A 20,060-nucleotide genomic window follows, 5' to 3' on the forward strand; every position below is an offset into this window, starting at 1 on the left:
TAATTGCTGGTCTTACCTTTCCCCTGGGAGACTTTGAGGCTATTAATGCTTGACATAATGAGATTCTCACGCCTGTGTGGACCTGTTTGACTGCTTCCCACCACAAGAAACTCCTGTAGAGCTAAATCAATCCCTCTGTGCAGGACCCTTTCAAAGCCTGAGTGCCTGAGAGAATCATATTGCATCGACAGTCGGGTCTGCCAAGAAACGACACTCATCTGGCTCTAGCACCCGATAATATTATTAGCTCTGGCTGCCTGACAACTGCGGTTAACTTGAACTACAGACACTTTGTTGTGCTGCGTTAAGGAGGTTCCTAAAGCAGAAAACACTGGAGAATGATCCTTTACACACAGCTGACATTATTGCACACAAACTGCAAGAATCTGGAGTCTCTGAAGAAATCCCAACTGGTGTAATATTTCCAGTGGTTGTAAGGTACTTGAAAGCCATACTTGAGTAAAAGTACAGATATCTTACTTGAAAGTGAGTCCAGTAAAAGTAAAATTCACCTGTCAGAAAATGACTTGAGTAAAAGTCTTAAAATAGCTCATATTAAATGTACTTAAGTATCAAAAGTATCTGGTGTTGAAATGTACTTAAGCATCAAAGATAGTTTCTCTTTTGTTAACGGCCTGGACAGTGCTAGTACAGAGAAGAAAAAATCACTGGACACAGTCTGGTTTTGCTGCCAAATTTCCGACTGAACAAGGGAATAAATAATTGAAGACCAATGTTTTTTGAATGCTAAATTACATCTACAAAATACATCCAATTGAATATCTTAAGGTGCAAATTTGGTTACAGTATTTTGGTGACTTTATTTTGAAGTTTATAAATTATCAGTGTCTTGCTTGACGGTACTTCAACACTAACCAGGATTGCTCAACCCTGGAAAGTACCAGCTATAAAATACAATTTCTAAAATTTCTTGGACTGCAAAGCAGCTCTGAGCGGCCCGAGCACATGCATTTTGAAGCGTTGAAAAAAAAAATGACTCAGGAAATATTGACACATAGAGCTGTACAGGCTTGGACTCAGATCAAGAACACAAGTTTGGTGGTGATAGGACAATGCACAGTGGAGTTATGACAACATAGTCTCCTTTGGCGATGGATGAACCTTCGCCGTACCTCAATGTTTACACGGTTTGAGGAAATATCCCAATTCTGAGAGAAAGAGAGACATCACATTTGCAAGACATAAAGATTCCTTTGATGTTTGAGCACAGGATTGGAGTTGTTTGTTTACGGCTCAGCATCAAAGCATTCATGGTTCATGTATGTCCACGTTGGCGTCCAACCTCCGCTGCTCAAGTAACGAGCCAGTTTTGAGAATGTAAGTAGAAAGTACAGATATTTGTGCTCAAATGTAGCGAGTAAAAGTAAAAAGTCTTCAGGGAAATAAATACTCAAGTAAAGTACAGATATGTGAAAAATCTACTTAAGTACAGTAACAAAGTATTTCTACTTCTAAACTAAAACTTCTACTACTAAAAAACGGTAAACCAAAGATCCAACATGAATGTTCTGTGTGCTAAACCTTTGTGAGATCTGACTTGTCAAGGAGGAAAAAACTAAAATCTCCCTTTTTAAGAGCTTCATACGAAGACCTTAGTTCAAGCTACGATACTGTATTTATATAGAAATGATTTAATAAATGTGCAGTGCTTAGTAATAAGGATTAAAGTCATGCATTATTACACAACCTCTGCTTCTCTAAGGATCATGATATATTATGTAATATTTTCATAGATTGTCGAGGTCTTGACAATGCGAAATGGTCAAGCAGAATGAAGTTTGAATAAGGTAATTAATAACATTCCTTTTTTTTTTCAACAATCTGTTTATTGAATTTTTTACATAATTAACAAACAAACAAACAATACTGTTCCATCAATAACAATTACAGATGTAATTTAAACATACCACAGAACAGATACCAACCCCCCACCCCCCTCCCTCCAGCACCTAGCCCCAACAGATGAGCAAATATAGTTGAAAAATAAAGAATTGAAAAGAATAGATGACATAAAACAAAATAATAATAATAACAATAAAAATATAATAGTCATACTAAAAATAAATGAATGAATAAATAAATAGGTACATATGATCAATACTAAAAAAAGTAAAAAAATAAATAAAAAATAAATAAATAAAAGTTCAGCAAGGCAGTACTTAGCACACAGCGATCCGACAGCTTGTGCTATTGACATAAGACAAAAAGGGATTCCAAGACTTCTCAATAACATTCCTTTTTTATAGTATTTGTGATATGCTTTTGTCCCACTGTGTGCGTTCCATCAAATGATTTCTACTTCGTTACTTCCCACCACTGAATATTTCTCATGTGCTTCTTACCGTGTGCAAAGTTGACATTAGTGCACCGGCTGCATGCGCATCCTGTTCGAGCTGCAGACGTTTTTAAGAAGCACCTGAAGGAATTTGGTTTGCGCAGCCAGGGTGGGACGGGTCCGCCTCGGGAGCGCGCTCTCCAGCAGCTCCATATCAGTGACACACTGGCATTGACTTGCACGGCTGCACGAGACACGGACGCGCACGACCAGCAGAGGAAAAAAGCCAGGAACATGCACGCCGACATAACCATCAAATGACAACCGGACACGTGCTGTCATATTTAGCTGGTGCGGAGTCCAAATTGAATTCCGTGCGTAAAAAGCTTTTCCGTCGCGCAGCGGAGCGACTTGAGAACAGGCTGCAGCTCTCACAGCCCGTCGGTGTTTCGCAGCCTGCAGTCAGACACAAGCCGGGGGACGCACGTTGTAAAATGAGGTTGGGAAGCATAATTGTATTCGTCGCCCTCTGCTCGTTCACAGCTTATTATATTTATGAGCCCATTCCCGAGGAGATAGAGGAGAAATGGAAACTCATGCTGACCAACTGCTTCTTCAGAAGTCTCAGCCACCTGGTAAGAATGATGAATACAAATGCATTGTGGCAGCTGTTGGCTGGACATTAGGTTTGCATGGCTCTGACAGCCACTTTGGAAATGAATCCGTATAGGATAAATTAGCCTTTAATCTACCAGCCCACTCTGGCTGTATTTATTTATTCACTTTTATACAAATTTGGATAATTTCAACTTCTATTTAATACAGAAATACTGAAGTTTGTTGCTGTTGTCTGTTCTCAGAGTGAGTAAAAGGTGCCTCGTTAAACGTTTACTGTGTTTTGCTGATGTAGATATACTGTACTAACTGGTTACCCCAGATTATATCAGATGCTAATCCATGTGTGTATAGTCCTGCTCACCTGTTCTAATAATAGACCCTATTAAGGGAACTGTTGATGAGTATTAGACGCCTGCGGTGCACTGAGCGTATTGTGATGTGTTTCATGCTTTAAGTGCTTGCATGGTTGTTGTAACCTCAGTGCAAAATGAAAGGTGGGTTTATTCTCATACATCTTCGTCACTGTTTAAACGTCATATTTAATCAATATCACGACTGGGAAGGTCACACAATTTTAGTTATTAGATCACGGTTATGAATGAAGACATTTTTCAGATTCTATGGAAAAAAGTGACAGTGCAGGACCCTGCCTCTGACACAACAGGGCTTTGTTCTTTCTTGCTGCAAGGAGAGTTGGTTAAGTGGGAAAGACTTTTAGCATGGACATTTTATTCTTCACTTTAGCCGTAACCAGATGTCGGCTCAGGCATGCAGGCATCCTCTGGTGGTCATGGTACTTTAATTCAATTTTAGACTTGGAGAATGTAGACGCTAATCGCAAGTGACAGCTTCACTGATTAGACGCAATGTCACTTCTTGAGGTTGATTTGATTTTACAACATGAAAAATGGGTTTGCATGAGATTAGAGCAAGTTTGACAAGGGCTAAACAGATCATCTCCAAGAGCTGCAGGTGTCGTGGGGTGTTCCCGGCATGCAGTGGTCCAGAGAATGAGAATTGGGGAAAGGTCATGGGTGCATAAGGCCAAGGCTGGCAGGTGTGGTCCCACCCCACATAAGAACACAAATGGCTGAAAACCTTAATCCTGACTATGATAGAAACACACATCCTGCTGCATAAGGGGCTGCATGGCGACAGAGCGAGTCAGCGTGCCCTTTGTTAACCCCCGTCCACAGCAGAACGCACCTCCAGCATGCATGAGTCTCAGAAACTGAGCCACACAGTGATCAGAGAAGATGGCCTGGTCAAAAGAATCTCGTTTTCTTTAGCATCATGTGAATGACTGGGGCGAGACGCTGCAGCAGCAGGTCGCACTACAGGAAGAGCACATGCAGAGTGCAGAGGCAGCGTGATGCTCTGCTTCTGGGAAAACCTTGCGTGCTTGCATGTGCTGGAAAAAAAACAAGTCTGATCCACTGAGGTCCCACCTGCAATTTACAGGACTTAAAGGATCTGATGCGAAAGACCCGGTGCCTGATACCACAGGGCACCTTCAGAGGTCTTGTGGAGTCCATGCCTCAACGGTTCAGAGCTGTTTTGGCAGCACCATGGAGACTTTCGCAATGTTAGGCAGATGGTTGTAGTGCTGTGGCCGAATCAGCGTATGTTCCATAGTACTTTTACATTAAGTTTGAGTTTTGCAGTTTAGGCTGTTCTGTGAGGCTCCTTTTATTTTTTCTTCAGTAAAGGATCAATTTAATTCTTTTAGACAGAAAAAGTAGGAGAATGCTTCAGTAGTTTTTTTCCCTCCTTTCACGATATGAATGCCTGATACTTCGGAGTGGATGACTCTCTGATGTGTGGCCAGAGCAGAAGTAGCATCAGCTGATTCCCCTCATGCCAGCCACGGACTGCTTGCCTCATCCGACACGATGCACCAGGGGTGAAGCTTTTATAGCCACATTTCTTTTATAACTCATCAAAGACGTCTAAAGAGGAATAACTCCAGGGGGCTGTTGACGTGATACCAGACAACATTCACATGACTGCAGCCTCTCCCTCGCTCGCGCTGTGACGTGGCCACATAGCTCAGCATCTTAGGGCTTTCTGTTTAGGATATTATGAGCTTTACGTAGAATTAACTGATTTACACTAACTTTACTATACAGGGTAAATTATGTAATATGCTTCTCCCTCCAGGCGGACCTCAGTGAATTACTGGGGCTGAAGGACTACATGGGGGTAATGTACATCATTACTCTGGCCGAAGGGGTGGCGCCCGTGTCCGACGAGCACGTCAAGGTGACGGATGAAAACTTTGACGGAGTGGAGGTGGTGCTCTACCAGCCGAAGCAACAGGGCGATGGCGGAGAACTCAGGAGAGCAATCATATACCTGCACGGGGGAGGATGGTGTCTCGGCAGCACCCGTAAGTTGATGGGTTTGGCCTGTTTCTCTTCATCCCGTATAATTACGACTCTCTTACTAAAGACTGCGTCACAGACGGATGAGTGGGCAATACCCATGTTCTTGTGATGTCTTCATCGCGCGGTAATAACACCATTACTCAGAGTCAGCTTTCACTGTTTGATTGATGTTATAAATGACTTTACAGGCGCCCGATGACAGCTGTGGTGACAGCTACATAAATAATGAACAAACTGTCAAACCCAAAAAAGCTTTCTCAGGTTTTCCTGAGGAAATAACGTGCCGGCTGCCGGAGCGGCGGGCTACCTCAGAGGGGGTTTACCCCTGCCCGTCCAAAACCTAAAGACATGGCATGCAGTTTGACACATGGCATGCTGCGCTTGCAATCTGTTGACTGGCTGCAGCTATTACAGTAGCTTGGCTGTTGCCAAGACGTGCTGCTAGACATGTTAATCTGCAGTGTTATTTTCATGTAAGGTGATGGAAGTCAGTTTCTGTGGATGTCTGAGGTGCTTTGGAATCTCAGTTCTGATCTGTCTGTATTCTCTGTCTTTGCAGGAATGAGTCCATACGATCTCCTGGCCAGAAAATTAGTCACTGAGCTCGATGCAGTTGTTCTTTCTGTGGAGTAAGTATTATTCTATAGTCAGCGCTATGCAGATGATGTAGTGCAAAACCTGCTGAGTCAATAACACAGCAACTGCAACAGTTGCCCGCTGCATCAATCTCCATTTATAATGACACTCAGAGAGCACAGACCTCTGACAAGGCCCAACAGTCAAATTCACTTGATCTGGATTATTATTTGGATTTGCATCAAATTGCTCACACTCATAAATACCAGTCCCCTAAATAGTGTGTTCCCATTAAGAGCCACGAATTGTTCTCTGAAAAATCAAACAAAATGTTGAAAAACGCTCTATCTCTATGTTAAAGAAAGTGATGGATCTGATCCTTAATGACTTCTTCTCTGACTCCGTATCCTTCCTCCACTAACTGCTAAATAAGAGTCAAACTTGAAGGGTGCTCTGCCACATCTCACCATGTCAAAGCGGTGTTTCCCATCAATTATCTCGACTGTGGTGGCAAGCTATATTCTAATTTGTCCCGCCACAGTCTGATAGTGAACCAAAATATTGTAATCTGCTCATAACTTTGGAGATCTCTAACTCTGCTCCATTGCTGCATTGTCTGGCTGTGTGCATTGCTTTATGAGTTTCCATTTGCATTTGCCATTTGGATCATAAAGTTGTTACCATCCACGCAGGCCGCCGGACCTTCGTAGATTCAGCTGCAGTTGTGCATGTACCTGCAAGTGGCATGAATGCAGCTCTCTTTCAGGAGAGTAAGAGAAACAAAACCTACAACAAATAAAGTTAAAACAAACTTAAACGGCAAAGGCACATTTACATTATTAAGCCTCCAAAGTCGATTCATTGGTGTTACTGATGAATAAAAATGCCATTTTTCCTTTGCACTTTTCCTCACAAGTATTTTGTTTTGTCATATGAGCCTGTCCTTCTTCATTAGCCACAGAATAGATTGAAGTGAGGATGCGGTAAAAACAGGTTTTCATTGCTGAACTCACTGTTGGTTTTTGGCACATCCGCTAACTCCTCCTCTAAATCCTCTGCACTGTAACTTTGTCCAGCCGATACTCTCTCTATCCCCTCGTTCACCACTCATGGTTTTATCAGTCAACAAGTGAGGTGACTCAGTCATTAAGTCCCACGTTCTTTTTCTTATGTGTGTGAATTGTGTTTGTTGATGCACTGTATTCGACAGTGCAAGTCGGAGTGGATCAGTGTGTGTACGGGCTGTGGGAGCACATTTCCTTATCTGCCTCCATCCAAATTCCTTTGTGCAATTTGTTAAAGGTTCAGTGGGTAATTCCAGCACTTCACAGTCTCAGGGTCAGCCATGTGTAACATTTTAGCTCATAGACTGAAACATCTATAGAGACGACACCAGCAGGGCACAGGTCAGTGCAAAAAATTAAATCTCTTTAAGTGAATGAATGTAATGGACCTTATTTTGCCCCTAAGCTGTTGCAACACATTTGAAGTGAGCAAGTTTAGAGGAATTTATTTGAAATGACTTGGCTGTTTATACTAGTCTGTTGTTGGGTTCCTAGGATATTACAAAACACTGCGGTCATGCAACTGAAACTTTTTACCAGTTTCCCAAGACGGTCTCACACTTTTGGAATTTCTTTTTTTAATAGTAAAACTTCAGATAGATAAAAATTAACAACAATGGCAGAGCTCATACTGCGGTGAAGGGCCGATAGTCCCCTTAACTTTCACCAAATTGCAAAGAATTGTATATCAACCCTCAAGGATATGTGCCCTTTCATCATAATTAATTTCCTGGGGAATCAGTGAAAATTAAAAACAAACACAAACTAAAAGACCATTATTTCATTCATGTGTGTTAGCTGTCAATTTCTTGAATTTTAATAAGTCTCAGCTTTTACTGAAACTGTGTGATTTGACATTTTCCTGCCCGGTTTGCTTCAGCAGCATCAGCTTTTCTTTTTCACATACTTCATTCTTCTTCTACCAAACGTGATTAGATTAAACAAGACATCTGAGTACTGTTTGTACTTAAACCCATTTTAGTCTTAAGCTAATAAGAAAAAACCCTCTGTGGCTTTGTCCTTTTTTCCATCCCCCTACGTCATCTCTTGACATTATCAACATGTTTATTTCTTCCAAGCTCAAAACAGTTTTCTGTCTCGTCCTGTCCTCTCATTTATTTATTTATGTTCCAGCTTTAATCCTGTACCTTTCTATTTTTAAAGGTACCGCCTGGCCCCCGCTCACCACTTCCCTGTCCCGTATGAGGACGTTTACCGTGTGGTCAAACACTTCCTCCAGAAGGGGGTGCTGGCCCAGTACTCTGTGGACCCAGGACGCACGGCTGTGTCTGGGGACAGTGCTGGAGGGAACCTGGCTGCTGCCGTCTCTCAACAGGTTCTGAAGCTATTTTTTTGTCAGCTCTGTTCGTTTGGTGCACATGGAAATAAAAACCCTGTGTGACGAGATGACATGAGACAAGATTAATAACCCTGTTTATGGAAAATATTACTGAACCACAAGAACGCGTGTTTAGCGGCTGAGATAGCCAACGTGGATGTACTCTGACATGTATAGCTGTGCGATGGATCTCAGCTATGTAGCGGTGTTCAGTTAGAGCAAATCTCTCACAAATCCATGTAGACCGTCGAAGGAGCTACTCGTTGCAGCTGAGCAGCGGTAACAGGTGTCAAATCCACAGTAAACAAGCACTCACTAGGATTTAGGTCAGAAGAGAAAGAACAACCACATTTTCCGCAGTGCCACAGGCAACAGGTAGCTGAGGAGATAACGTGAGGTTGGAGACAGTGAGCCGCAGCATAGCAGGAAGTGCAACTCTCCCAAGACAATCTCTTTGGAATTTAATTTTCTAATAGTGACCTAAGTTTAGGTTGTGGGTGAATTTTCTGATGCTACCTGTGAGCTACAGCACAGCTTTACAAAGTCTTAAGAACAGATAAGACTATGTTTTGTTTTATGCAAGATTAAAGACCATTATGGTTGAGTTGAAAACGCTACATCACAATGATTTTGCATCTGTATGTAAACACTGAGCCATGCAGCATGGGCGGATTCAGTGCTAGGAGAACTGGCACTATATAGACACCATTCTCCCGCCATTTCCAATTCTTCCTCTTAGCAACTGTGATGTCGGCCTAAAGAGCCAAGAACAGCTTTACAGGACTCCGCACGACTTTTCTCCTCATGCCCATGTGTGATGTTGGCCCCGCACCAGGGACCCATGCTGGCCAAGTCATGGCGAGGATGAAGTCCTCTTTCTACTGCACCACAGCAAATATGGAGAATAATCATGGGAATCCACAAAGGCCCATCAAATTACAAACAAAGGAAAACTGTAAAACTAGGGTTTACCAGAACGTTTCATGTTTCATGTTCCCAGGCATAGGATATATATATATATATATATATATATATATGTAATACCAAGTGGTGTATAAAGTACTTGAAAGCCATACTTGAGTAAAAGTACAGATATCTTACTTGAAAGTGACTCCGGTAAAAGTAAAAGTCACCCTCAGAAAATGACGAGTAAAAGTCTTAGAGGCGCTCATATTAAATGTACTTGAGTATCAAAAGTACCTGGTATTGAAATGTACTTAAGTATCAAAAGTAAAAGTACAAAGTACCAAAATTAAAAGTGCTAAGTGCTTTTTATAGTAGGCCTATACAGACACAAAACAACCCAAAATTTTTCTCTTCAGGATTTATTTCAACTGACTGAAAAATTATATCAACACTATATATATAACGTATAATTTTACAAATTTTGGACCTAAGATGCTGAGGTGAAAATAGTATTGGACAAGTGTCACTTCTAGAGACAACAAAGAATCAATACAACAGAATAAACAAGTGCCTCTTGAGTCTACCTAAGAACACTAATAGACCAAAGTATAACCACTAAAAAAGTCTGTAAATATCACTAAACATGGACCTTTCATCAGTAGCAGGAGTGATACACAATGCCCCTTATGATAACTCAGCAAAGGGAAACTAGGCACACAAAATAAAATAGTATCCCTTTTGTTAACAGCCTGGACAGTGCTAGTATAGAGAAGAAAAAAAACTGGACACAGTCTGGTTTTGCTGGCAAATTTCAGACTGAACAAGGAAATAAATAATTGAAGACCAATGTTTTTTTGAATGCTAAATTACATCTACAAAATGCATCCAATTGAATATCTTAAGGTGCAAATTTAGTTACATTATTTTGAAGTTTATAATTAATCAGTGTCTTGCTTGACGGCACTTCAACACTAACCTTTTGTGTCGATTAGCTGTATTTTGTAACTGCCTGTATATCTGCCCGCCAGCTTGTCCACGCATCTACATGTAAGCCTGTTTATTTATCATTAGACTATCTTCACTGAATGGGCCTGCGGTTGTGTTTGCATTTGTTTCCAGCAGGGTGACAATACACCTGTAGGGTATCATGCCTGTAGGGACGGCAAAGTGAAGACACAACCCTGCTTGAAGTTGTACACATTAGCCTGTTTGTACAATACATATATAAAGACTCAACAGCTTCTAAGTTGTGTTGAGTCAGCACAAAGGGCGACTAAGGATTGGAATTGGTAATATATATAATATCTTTGCAAAAATTATATTGGCATTATAGTTAGTGGAAAACTGGGCCTGATAACCCAGGGTTCCATTTGGCGAGGTCCATGAAAAAACCTGAATTGTGTGCGCGAATATGCAGTAGTCGATGACGCAGTGTTTGTTTTTGGTTGTGTTGGCTGAGAGTTGTTTTTGCGTTTGTTTATATAATTGGTTGTGTTGTTTGTTTTTCCATCTCGACTTGTTTTAAATATGTTTGTTTAAGTGAACGTGTAAGACTAACCAAGGTCAACCAATGATAGTCTATTTGCCAACAGGTTTTGTTTAAACCAACTACTTCCAATGTTTTCTTTAAGACAAGTTAACCACTTGCTGCTTCGAGCTATGTATTTATGTGCAGATATTGACACGAAGCAGGAAAGGGAAAACAAATGTGAATCGAAAAAAGGAATACCTTCAAAGAATAATGTAAAAATCACCTAATAAAAGCCCTCAAAACGCAAATTCATTTGGCTGAATAATAATCCTTACAATTTCAATAGGGCCTCACGTCTGTCAGTGCCTGTCAGTGCTCAGGCCCTAATAATAAAGACTGCAGGAGCGAGAGAGAGGTGCGCCTTGCGTAAAGGTGCACGTTCCGCCAACCTCCGCTGCTCAAGTAACGAGCCAGTTTTGAGAATGTAAGAAGTAGAAAGTACAGATATTTGTGCTCAAATGTAGCAAGTAAAATTAAAAAGTCGTCAGGAAAATAAATACTCAATAAAGTACAGATATGTGAAAAATCTACTTAAGTACAGTAACAAAGTATTTCTACTATGTTACTTCCCACCACTGGTAATACCACTAAGGTTCAATAGTCATCTTATTTACATTTAAATTCCCTGTGGCGGGATTTATATTCTGAGCAGCATCAAATTGCATTCATTCATAAATATCAGTCCCCTGAAAATGCTAGATTCTTGAATCATTTTCTGAGAAATCCAAAAAAGGTTAAAAATGCCCTCCCTCGCAATGTTAAAGAAATTGGAGAAACGTTCCTGGTTCAACCGTTATTTGACTACGTCAGAACTGAACCAGTCCTCTTAACTCCCTGCATCAATGAGCAAAGCTGTTCGAGCCCGTTTGTCCTCACACAGACAGTTACCGTACATCACTGTAATTCTTGGCAGCTCTATAGAGACAAAGACAAATTGAGAAGGCTCGAAGTTGACAACCATGACTGGTACATGTGATCACTTACTGTTGACATAGAAAAACCATCAGCTCATATTTCATCTGATGGAGAAATAGTCTGTTTTCCTTTAGGATTTTATTTGATTTTATTCTCTCCATCTCTCTCAACAGTTACTGAAAGAGCCTGGACAGGAGATCCAGCTGAAGGCCCAGGCGCTCATCTACCCAGTGCTGCAGGCGCTGGACCTCAACACTCCTTCATATCAGCAGAACAAGGACATGCCCTTTCTACCCCGGACCCTCATGGTGCGGTTCTGGAGCGAGTACTTCACCAGCGACAAGGCTCTTTTCAGAGCCATGATGGCGAACACCCACAACAACCCAGAGTCTTCCAGCCTGCTGAAGTTTGTCGACTGGAGCGCCTTCCTTCCTGAAACGTACCACAGAGAATACAACTACAGTGCGCCCGCTGTGGTGCAGGGAGTCGGAGGGGAGGCAGTGGACAGACTGTCTCGATCATTGGCCGACCCGAGGGCGTCGCCGCTGCTGGTTCCAGACACGGCCTTACGCTCCCTGCCCAAGGCCCTCATCATCACCTGTGAGTATGACGTGCTCCGAGATGACGGCATCATGTATGCCACGCGGCTCCGGGCTGCTGGTGTCGAGGTGTCCCATGAACACTATGACAAGGGATTTCACGGAGCGCTGATGTTCACCGTGTGGCCGACCGACTTCCTGATTGGACGCCGCATGACATACAACTATATCAAGTGGCTCAAGGAAAACTTGTAAAAACTCCTGACTTATCGCCACAATGCACCAATGTTTGTTTAGGTGCAATTTGTTTTCCTTCTGGTGTTTAACTTTTTATTGTTTAATTCTTATTTGTTGGTCAGGTTATATTTCTGTAAATATTGTTAGAAATATATTAACCTCATCTAATTCATAAAATAGCAGGTCAGGAGTATTTCATGTTTACTAGTTTGAGTAAAACACAATACATATGAAAGTAGAAGTAAGAAGGCAATATAGAGGGCACACCTCAGCCTCATTTGCAGAGAATCCACATGAAACTTTATTGAGTTCTTCTCGGACCGATGCATCTTTCCACTAAGTTTCATGCTAATTGTAGCTTTGATGTAATCCTCAAAAACAAACAGATTCATTCTCGTAGGCAGAGGTAATCATCACTTTTACACAAACGTGCACAACAACCATCAAATAACCCAGAGAAATCTGAGGGGAAAAGAAGTCAAACCCCACAACATCGCTAAAGTTGTTATTGGTATGATCATTAATCTATTTTTAGCTGACTAACTGGCCCTGGCTCATTCTTCCATCCCCCTGCAGGACCTGCTACCTGTCCACTGCCTCAAGATCATATTAGTCATGCATACCACTCATTACACAAATTGCTTTCCCATTAGAGGTTTTCGGAATCCAGGACAAATCTTGGCAAAGCAGAACAGGATTTTTACATCAGCATAAAAAATACAGTCGCCTCAGCCAAAGTTCACATTCATCACTGAGCACAAGCTGATACTGAAACCGGAGAACGTTTGGATGTTTTTGCAAAATCACGTCTCACGTTTCAAGGTCACTGACGTTGCATTAAAAAATTTGGCGAGGGCTGTTTTCTGAAAAAGAGCAAAAACAAGGGCAGAACTAAACCTGAGTAGATTGAGCAACTAAACAAATAACAGCTCACTTATGCTGGTATAGTAACTTTGATACAATTCAATGGTATTACTGCACCTAGTGTCATTTCCACCCACATGCAGAAGTAACAAAATAAATTCTGCCTGTTTGCTTTGTAGCATGAGGGCTACACCCAAATAAATGTGATAAGCCACATTCCACACAGAGTATTGCTATTTATCCTAGTTAGATACACGTAGAGCCGATGCTATAGCGACCTCTCAACAGTCCTCACACCGTGCATACACATGTGATGAATGGAAAAGAGACGGTGTTGCACGCTGTTAAAGAGAAAGAGCATAATTCCATCACTGTTTTTTATTTTGTGTTACGCTTCTAACTAACATTCAAACAAACAAACTAGAATATAACTCATGCCTCAAGGCCGTCAAGATCCATGAATCATTGTGAAAGATTAACAAAAATTAAATTGAACCATGCCTGGATCTGCCCCCTCATCCAGATCCACACCAAGATCTCATCAAAATTTCACGGGAATTGGTTGAGTGATAAATAAGCTAGAATTTTGTCTTGGCTCCTGTGTGTAGAAAGAAGATAAAGTAAATGTCTTGCATAAACACTACATGCGTATTTCTAAGCTCACTGCAGTTTGTCATTCAACCTTTGGCTCCTAAGGTCGAAAAATCATGACTTGAAACCATTAACTTGTCTCTCCCTGTTTATCTTTATGCCCGTGGGTGAAATCACCTTGTGTCTTCTGGCTATCTGAAAGATAACATGGAGGTAAAGGTTAAAATGAGCTTAGTTACAGTTGATATGAAACAGTAATGATTTTCTTGACTCAGCTTTTAGGCTAGTTCTTGTTCCGATGTTTTCTCTTTGTCATTTTCTTTCCAGTGACTCATTTAGAAAAAAGAGAATAAACAACCTCTTAAAGTATGTAACTTTTCAAACAAGTCAAAGCACTGCTGAGAAACGTGACTCTTTTCATTAAACACCGCTTTGTTTTCAGTTGTAAATATGACTCTTGCTATGTGTGTGTTGGATTCCCTCTCGTAGAGAGTTTGATTTGCATTTTTCATTTTAATGTCATCTGACAATAAATTGACTTGACCTTCTACCACCAATGAATTGTACTTTGTGTGCGATCCAAATGCAGACATACACAGAAAACAAGGACAACTTATTTAATCAAATACAATTTCCCGGCTTACAATCAAAAGGCAAGAAAACACAGATGAAGATTAATGGAAGAGCGAGACTAAATACACAAAGGAGGCAGGTAACACATTCGGACAGGTGCAGACAATCACAAGGGCTGGAAGCAGAAGTAGAAGTGATCGACAATAACTGTCCAGATAAAGGGAATGTATACGAACCTATCCCAGGATTCATTGCGTTCCAGTGACCAAGTGTTTTTCAAAGAGCTATTTGAACTGGCAAATGACGATGCACACACTTCAACTTAACCTAACAGGGAATGGTGCACATGTTGAAAAAGCCAAGGGGTGTTAAAACTTTCTCTTGTTGTCCAACTGCAGCTCTGTTGCTAGGGGACAGCAAACAGGGCGGGACAAGCTGGTGAGTCATATATGTGAGTTTAACAGGAGGAAATTCTAACTCCGGACAAAACCAAATCCGCTCGGCGCTACACAGTGATATGTGAGGGTTCATGTAGCTGAGGCAGAGAGAACAGATGATCCGCAACCATACTGCGAATATGTCCACCAATCCACCACCCACACACACATTCTACCCAAGAGGTCGGAGAGGTAGAGAGGCTGACGCACGAGTGTGAACAATCCATTTACACAAGAGCATTATTCAGAAAGGTCAACCTCGTTCGTCAGGAGGCATAAAACAAAACAAACCACAGCTCCCGGGTGTGGAGTGGAACACTCATGTGGTCCTACTGTACACTGGCCCAGTGTGCAGACAAGCAGACGGCTAACAACAGTAACGTGAAAAGGATTAAGGCAGATGATTCCTTTAAACTGTGAATAATGTATGGCTGTTTTGCACAGATTACATAAGTACAGTTGAGAATGTCGACAAGTGGTTGCTGTGTTCAAAAACAAGGATGTGAGTAAGCACTCACATACACACACAGACACCCACACACTCACACAAACACACACACACACACACACAAATATGTAAAATTCTCTAAATTAATCTTAAGCCAATTGGCTCATCAGGGCATTGTTTTTATTGCGTTCAGTCATTATTATCTCTTGAGATAAGCACTTTAAGAAACCAGACATTTAACATAGAGTAACCTCACAAAGAAAAGCTGTACAAAGAGCATGTGCCGCGTGATGCAATTTTTCCAAGCCTCCGTTATCTGTACTCTGACACTGGATAATGATTCAAAAGGGTTATTACATTAGGCTATCACATTATATTTAATACAGAGCTTCAGGTTTTGTGTTTGTATTCACTTGTACTTTCCTGCTGCTTTATCTCATCGGCTCCGTCTCAGGACCGCTCCTCTGGCTTTCTTTATGAAACAGGAAACCTGCACAGCTATTATTTCATTCTTTCTTCACCCTTTGTTCGTCCCCAGAGAGACGCCAGTGTAAATGAAATGACGGCTCAGGCTTGGTGTGATCATGGTTAAGACTGAGGCGCCTGATCCTGGCTGATCGTGTGAGGTTGAATGCATTTAATGAGGATTCAGGGTTTTAGTTTAACATCAGAGGTCAATGACAGTCCAGTGTGAAGAGAGCAAGGACCTACAGATCATTTCACCTTTAGACACACATATATATATATATATATATATATATATATATATATATATATATATATATATATATATATATATATATGAGAACTGTTAGAAAATATCACTAGGTTTAAACAGACGAGATGACAGAATAATTTAAAATATATAAACTGTTTAATAAAAACATAATGTCTTTATTCATACTGAAACAAGAAAAATAGGTTACAAAGTGATTTACACATGAAAAAAAAGTTAAAAGATGCCAAATATAACATGAAAACGAATAAAAACAGCGTTTAAAGAATATTATAAATAAAAATGCTGTGTGGAAAAGAAGTATAATAAATTTATACAGAACTCAAAACGTGTTACACAGCTATGAGTAAAGGTATATTTTGTTCCATTCAGAACTAATATAAGAACAGAAACAGATATAAACTGAACATTAATATTAAAACAGTAACAGGGACTGACCTTTAAATGCATGAAGTTTGTTTACCAGTTATTTTATTTTAAAAAACTATTTTTTTTTAATCAAGTTACAAAAATAATGTGAGGTCAATTCAAAATATCATTATAAATAATAGTCACTAAAAATGTCCCTCAATATCAACAATTACACACAGTTTTACAATATTTTGATAGATTTGCCTATATCTATGAAAACATTTCACAATTATACAAAAGGAAACAAAGGAAGGCATAGAAGATACATTTTTAATAGAATACAATATGTAAAGACGGAGCTGTTTCACATGTGTGGACGTGCGATACCTTTTCATGCAAAGATCTTATCAGGCTGGTTGTCTTTCCGGTGCTGTCTGTCTGAGCAGCTTCCTGATCTTAGCAAACAGAAGCTGCCTGAACTTGTCACCCATGAGAAAGTAGAAGACGGGGTTGATGACGCTGTGCATGAAGGCCAGCGGTCGGGTCAAGATGTACAGGCCTTGCACATACATCCCCGTGCAGAGCTTCACTCCGGCCCAGGGCTGCCGGAATGCTATCGTAATGTTTCTCAGCACGTGGTACGGAGTGTAGAGAACCAGAAACATGGCCGCCGCTGAGGCAACTACCCTGAGAGCCCGCTTGTACGATTTGGCCCTGTGCTGCATAGTCCTTTCTTGAACACGGAGCAGACGTGCGATTTGGTAGGAGAAACCGCACATTGCCAGCAGGGGGAGGATGTAACCAGTCAAGGTGAGCCCCAGGCTGTATCCAAACGGGTTAATATCTCCTTTCAGGCTTGCAAAATCCTTGCAGCGACTCCAGTTTTCACTCTGCAGGTCCTGAACCATCAGCGCTATCATTGGAGCAACCTCCACATTGACGGCCAGCCAGCTCAGCCCTGACACCAGCAGGGCCGCCCGAGGCCTCAGCAGGTAGTGGTCCCTCATCGGATGCTTTATGAGCAGGAAGCGGTCCATGCTAAGCCAGACCATGAAGAGGATGGAAGAGTAGAGGTTGACGTGCAGGACGTAGCGGTTGATAACGCAAGCAAACGGACTGGTTATGGCTTGGTCGTTTGCATAGAGGTAGGAGAGGCCTGGCAACGTGCAGAGGAAAATGAGGTCGGACACTGCCAGGTTGAAGAGGTAAATGTTGCAGCTCTGCCAGACGGGCAGGCAAAATATATAGCCGAGCACGACCAAGAGGTTGCCAGGGAAACCGATGCAGAACTCGATAGCATAGAAAGGGGACAAATAATACCTCTCCAGCACGTCATCTATAAGCGTACAATTCAGCACCTGGAGAAAAGGGACAAAAGGAGAAAATAGAAGAAGGTGAAAGTGGGAAAATACACTTCAAGGATTGATTTTCAAAAAGAGATTTAGTAGAAATTTGCTTTAGGTTCAGTTAACAACAGTGAATAAGAATGAGACTTACCATGGTGTGGTTGTTGTTGTTGCAGATAGTGTGAATAGAGAGTGAGACCATGAGCAGGTGCAGCCACTATCCTTCAGTGGAAACAGTAAACAGTTAATGCTGATGGTACCTCAACACAGCAGGACACTGGAAAAGTCAGCCGGAGTAACTTATGCTTGACGCAGTCATGCATTATGTCGGTCATTTGCATTTACAGTACATTTACAACATATACCTGCACTGGCCTTTCAACAACCTCTTCAATACTGTTGCTGGTTAAATAAAGTTGTCTGTTGAGTCTAATATTACCATGAGGGAAATGTTGCATCTTCTTAAGAGCATTACCTTCCGTTACTAAACAGAATAGCTACAGGCTCAGGCTTCACTATCTACAGTTTACGCTATGTTTGCTTTATGTGCAAATATAAAAGCGTTTTAAATTCTGTAGTTTTCTGTCTTTATTCTGTAGTTGTACTTACAACTTCCAAGATGAGCCGAGCCGAAGAAAAAATGGTTAACCTCAGGCAAAAACAAACAAAACTTAAAAAAAAAGAAAATCAATATCTTTCCTCCGTCCTGAGACCAACGCAGTCCCTATTTAGTTTAAGACTGACTACTTCTGTGAATTTGAGGGTTTATTAATAAAGTTTTTTTTGCGTAATTTTCGCACCCTTTTGAAACATCCCCCTTTTTTTATTTTGGTCAACACATTTATATCCTGTGTTGGTTTCACATTGATTATCTTCATTCACATCTATGACCCATTTATCTAAGATCTTGTCTGCAACCTACATTTCCTCTGCCATTTCTTTCTTTGTACTCACATGTCGAATATAAATGAGGTTCTTTTACTGCATATATTTTTTATCATTTATAAAACCTCATCTCTGAGTAAGAAGTCACTGAAATCACTTTGTGTTCATCAGGTCTGAAACATTTTACTCTTTACCCCACCACATTATTTTGACAGTTGTTGTTACATGTTTTGTTTGTTAGTTTTGGCCGAGATTTACATGCAAAACATACAAGGAGTATACAAATCATTGTTTTATATTACAGGTCCCGTTTCTTACAAGTAGTTTTTAAGACATTTTCTGGAAAATCCTAATTAACTTTGAACAAATGACAGAAAAAGTACAAAAAAAATTCTGAGGCACTTAGACCCTCATAAGTTGTGGTGAGTTAATAAAGAATATTTAACTAGTGCATTAAATACCAGTTGCTCTTTAGTGAACAAATTTCAACCAAATACCATATTGACATACTAATTATAATAGAAATTTTATTAATGTTCGTATATTTTTTAAAGTTTATCCAACTAAAATTTTCAAAGCAGGAATTGTAATTCATTACATAGTAGTGTTGTGAATCTCTCAAAGCAAAAGCTCAATGTGCTTTAGCCGAAGTTAAGTCTAGACCATTGAACCCTGCTACTGCTTCGTTCACAATCTAAATAAAAAGAGGAATTCACTTTGAAAAGTCGACCTGTCATTCATGTCAAATGGCTTTCATAGAACAAGGGCACAAATATAAAATATAGAGTAAAACTATCTAAAGTATAGAGTGCAAATCAGTTATTAAAGATCTGTTTGGCCAATAAAGTAACTTTGGTTGTGAAAAAGAAACTCTGGATATTGTGAGAGACTAAGAGGTTTTGGGAGCATTTTTTCTGCATACAATTGTTTTTTCTAGGGCCACTGTGGAAAAAATAAGTGAGTTCTGACTTTTTTCTCTGAATTCTGACTTTAATCTCAGAATTCTGACTTTAAACTCAGAATTCTGACTAGATTAAAGTCAGAATTCTGAGAAAAAAGTCAGAATTCTCAGTTTAAAGTCAGAATTCTGAGATTAAAGTCAGAATTCTGAGAAAAAAGTCAGAACTCACTTATTTTTTCCACAGTGGCCCTAATCCTCTTCCGTACAAATCAGTATGACGTGATCGACAATAGCTGCTTTACTTAAATCAACAGACCAAACTTAGTATTTATTTATAAGTTGAAACATAAAATGTGTTTTATGTGAAGGCAGACAATTGCACACGTGATATTTGTCATCCTTAGTAAAATGAGTTACTAAGACAGTTATGAGTAAAGGTATATTTTATTCAATTCAGAACTAATATAAGTACAGAAACAGATATATACTGAGCTTTATTAATAAAACAGTAACAGGGACT

The 20,060-nt window shown here is 40.4% G+C and overlaps 2 protein-coding genes across 2 annotated transcripts; one reads left to right on the forward strand and one right to left on the reverse strand.

Moving 5' to 3' along the window:
* Positions 1-2,790: 2,790 nt before the first annotated feature.
* Positions 2,791-12,524, forward strand: aadac (arylacetamide deacetylase). The gene is made up of 5 exons (XM_061073661.1): positions 2,791-2,931; positions 5,075-5,303; positions 5,861-5,930; positions 8,106-8,277; positions 11,806-12,524. Exons 1-5 carry the CDS (start codon positions 2,791-2,793, stop codon positions 12,424-12,426), a joined length of 1,233 nt encoding a protein of 410 aa, XP_060929644.1. The 3' UTR covers positions 12,427-12,524.
* Positions 12,525-16,815: 4,291 nt separating this feature from the next.
* LOC133002906 (succinate receptor 1-like) lies at positions 16,816-17,956 on the reverse strand. Its single transcript, XM_061072496.1, has 2 exons — positions 17,906-17,956; positions 16,816-17,766 (listed from the first exon to the last, which is right to left on the reverse strand). The coding sequence occupies exons 1-2, from the start codon at positions 17,954-17,956 to the stop codon at positions 16,816-16,818; spliced, it is 1,002 nt and encodes a 333-aa protein (XP_060928479.1).
* Between the last annotated feature and the right edge of the window lie 2,104 nt (positions 17,957-20,060).

The sequence above is a fragment of the Limanda limanda genome, chromosome 6 (assembly GCF_963576545.1).
Source record: "Limanda limanda chromosome 6, fLimLim1.1, whole genome shotgun sequence".
In the NCBI taxonomy this organism is placed as follows: Eukaryota; Metazoa; Chordata; class Actinopteri; order Pleuronectiformes; family Pleuronectidae; genus Limanda; species Limanda limanda.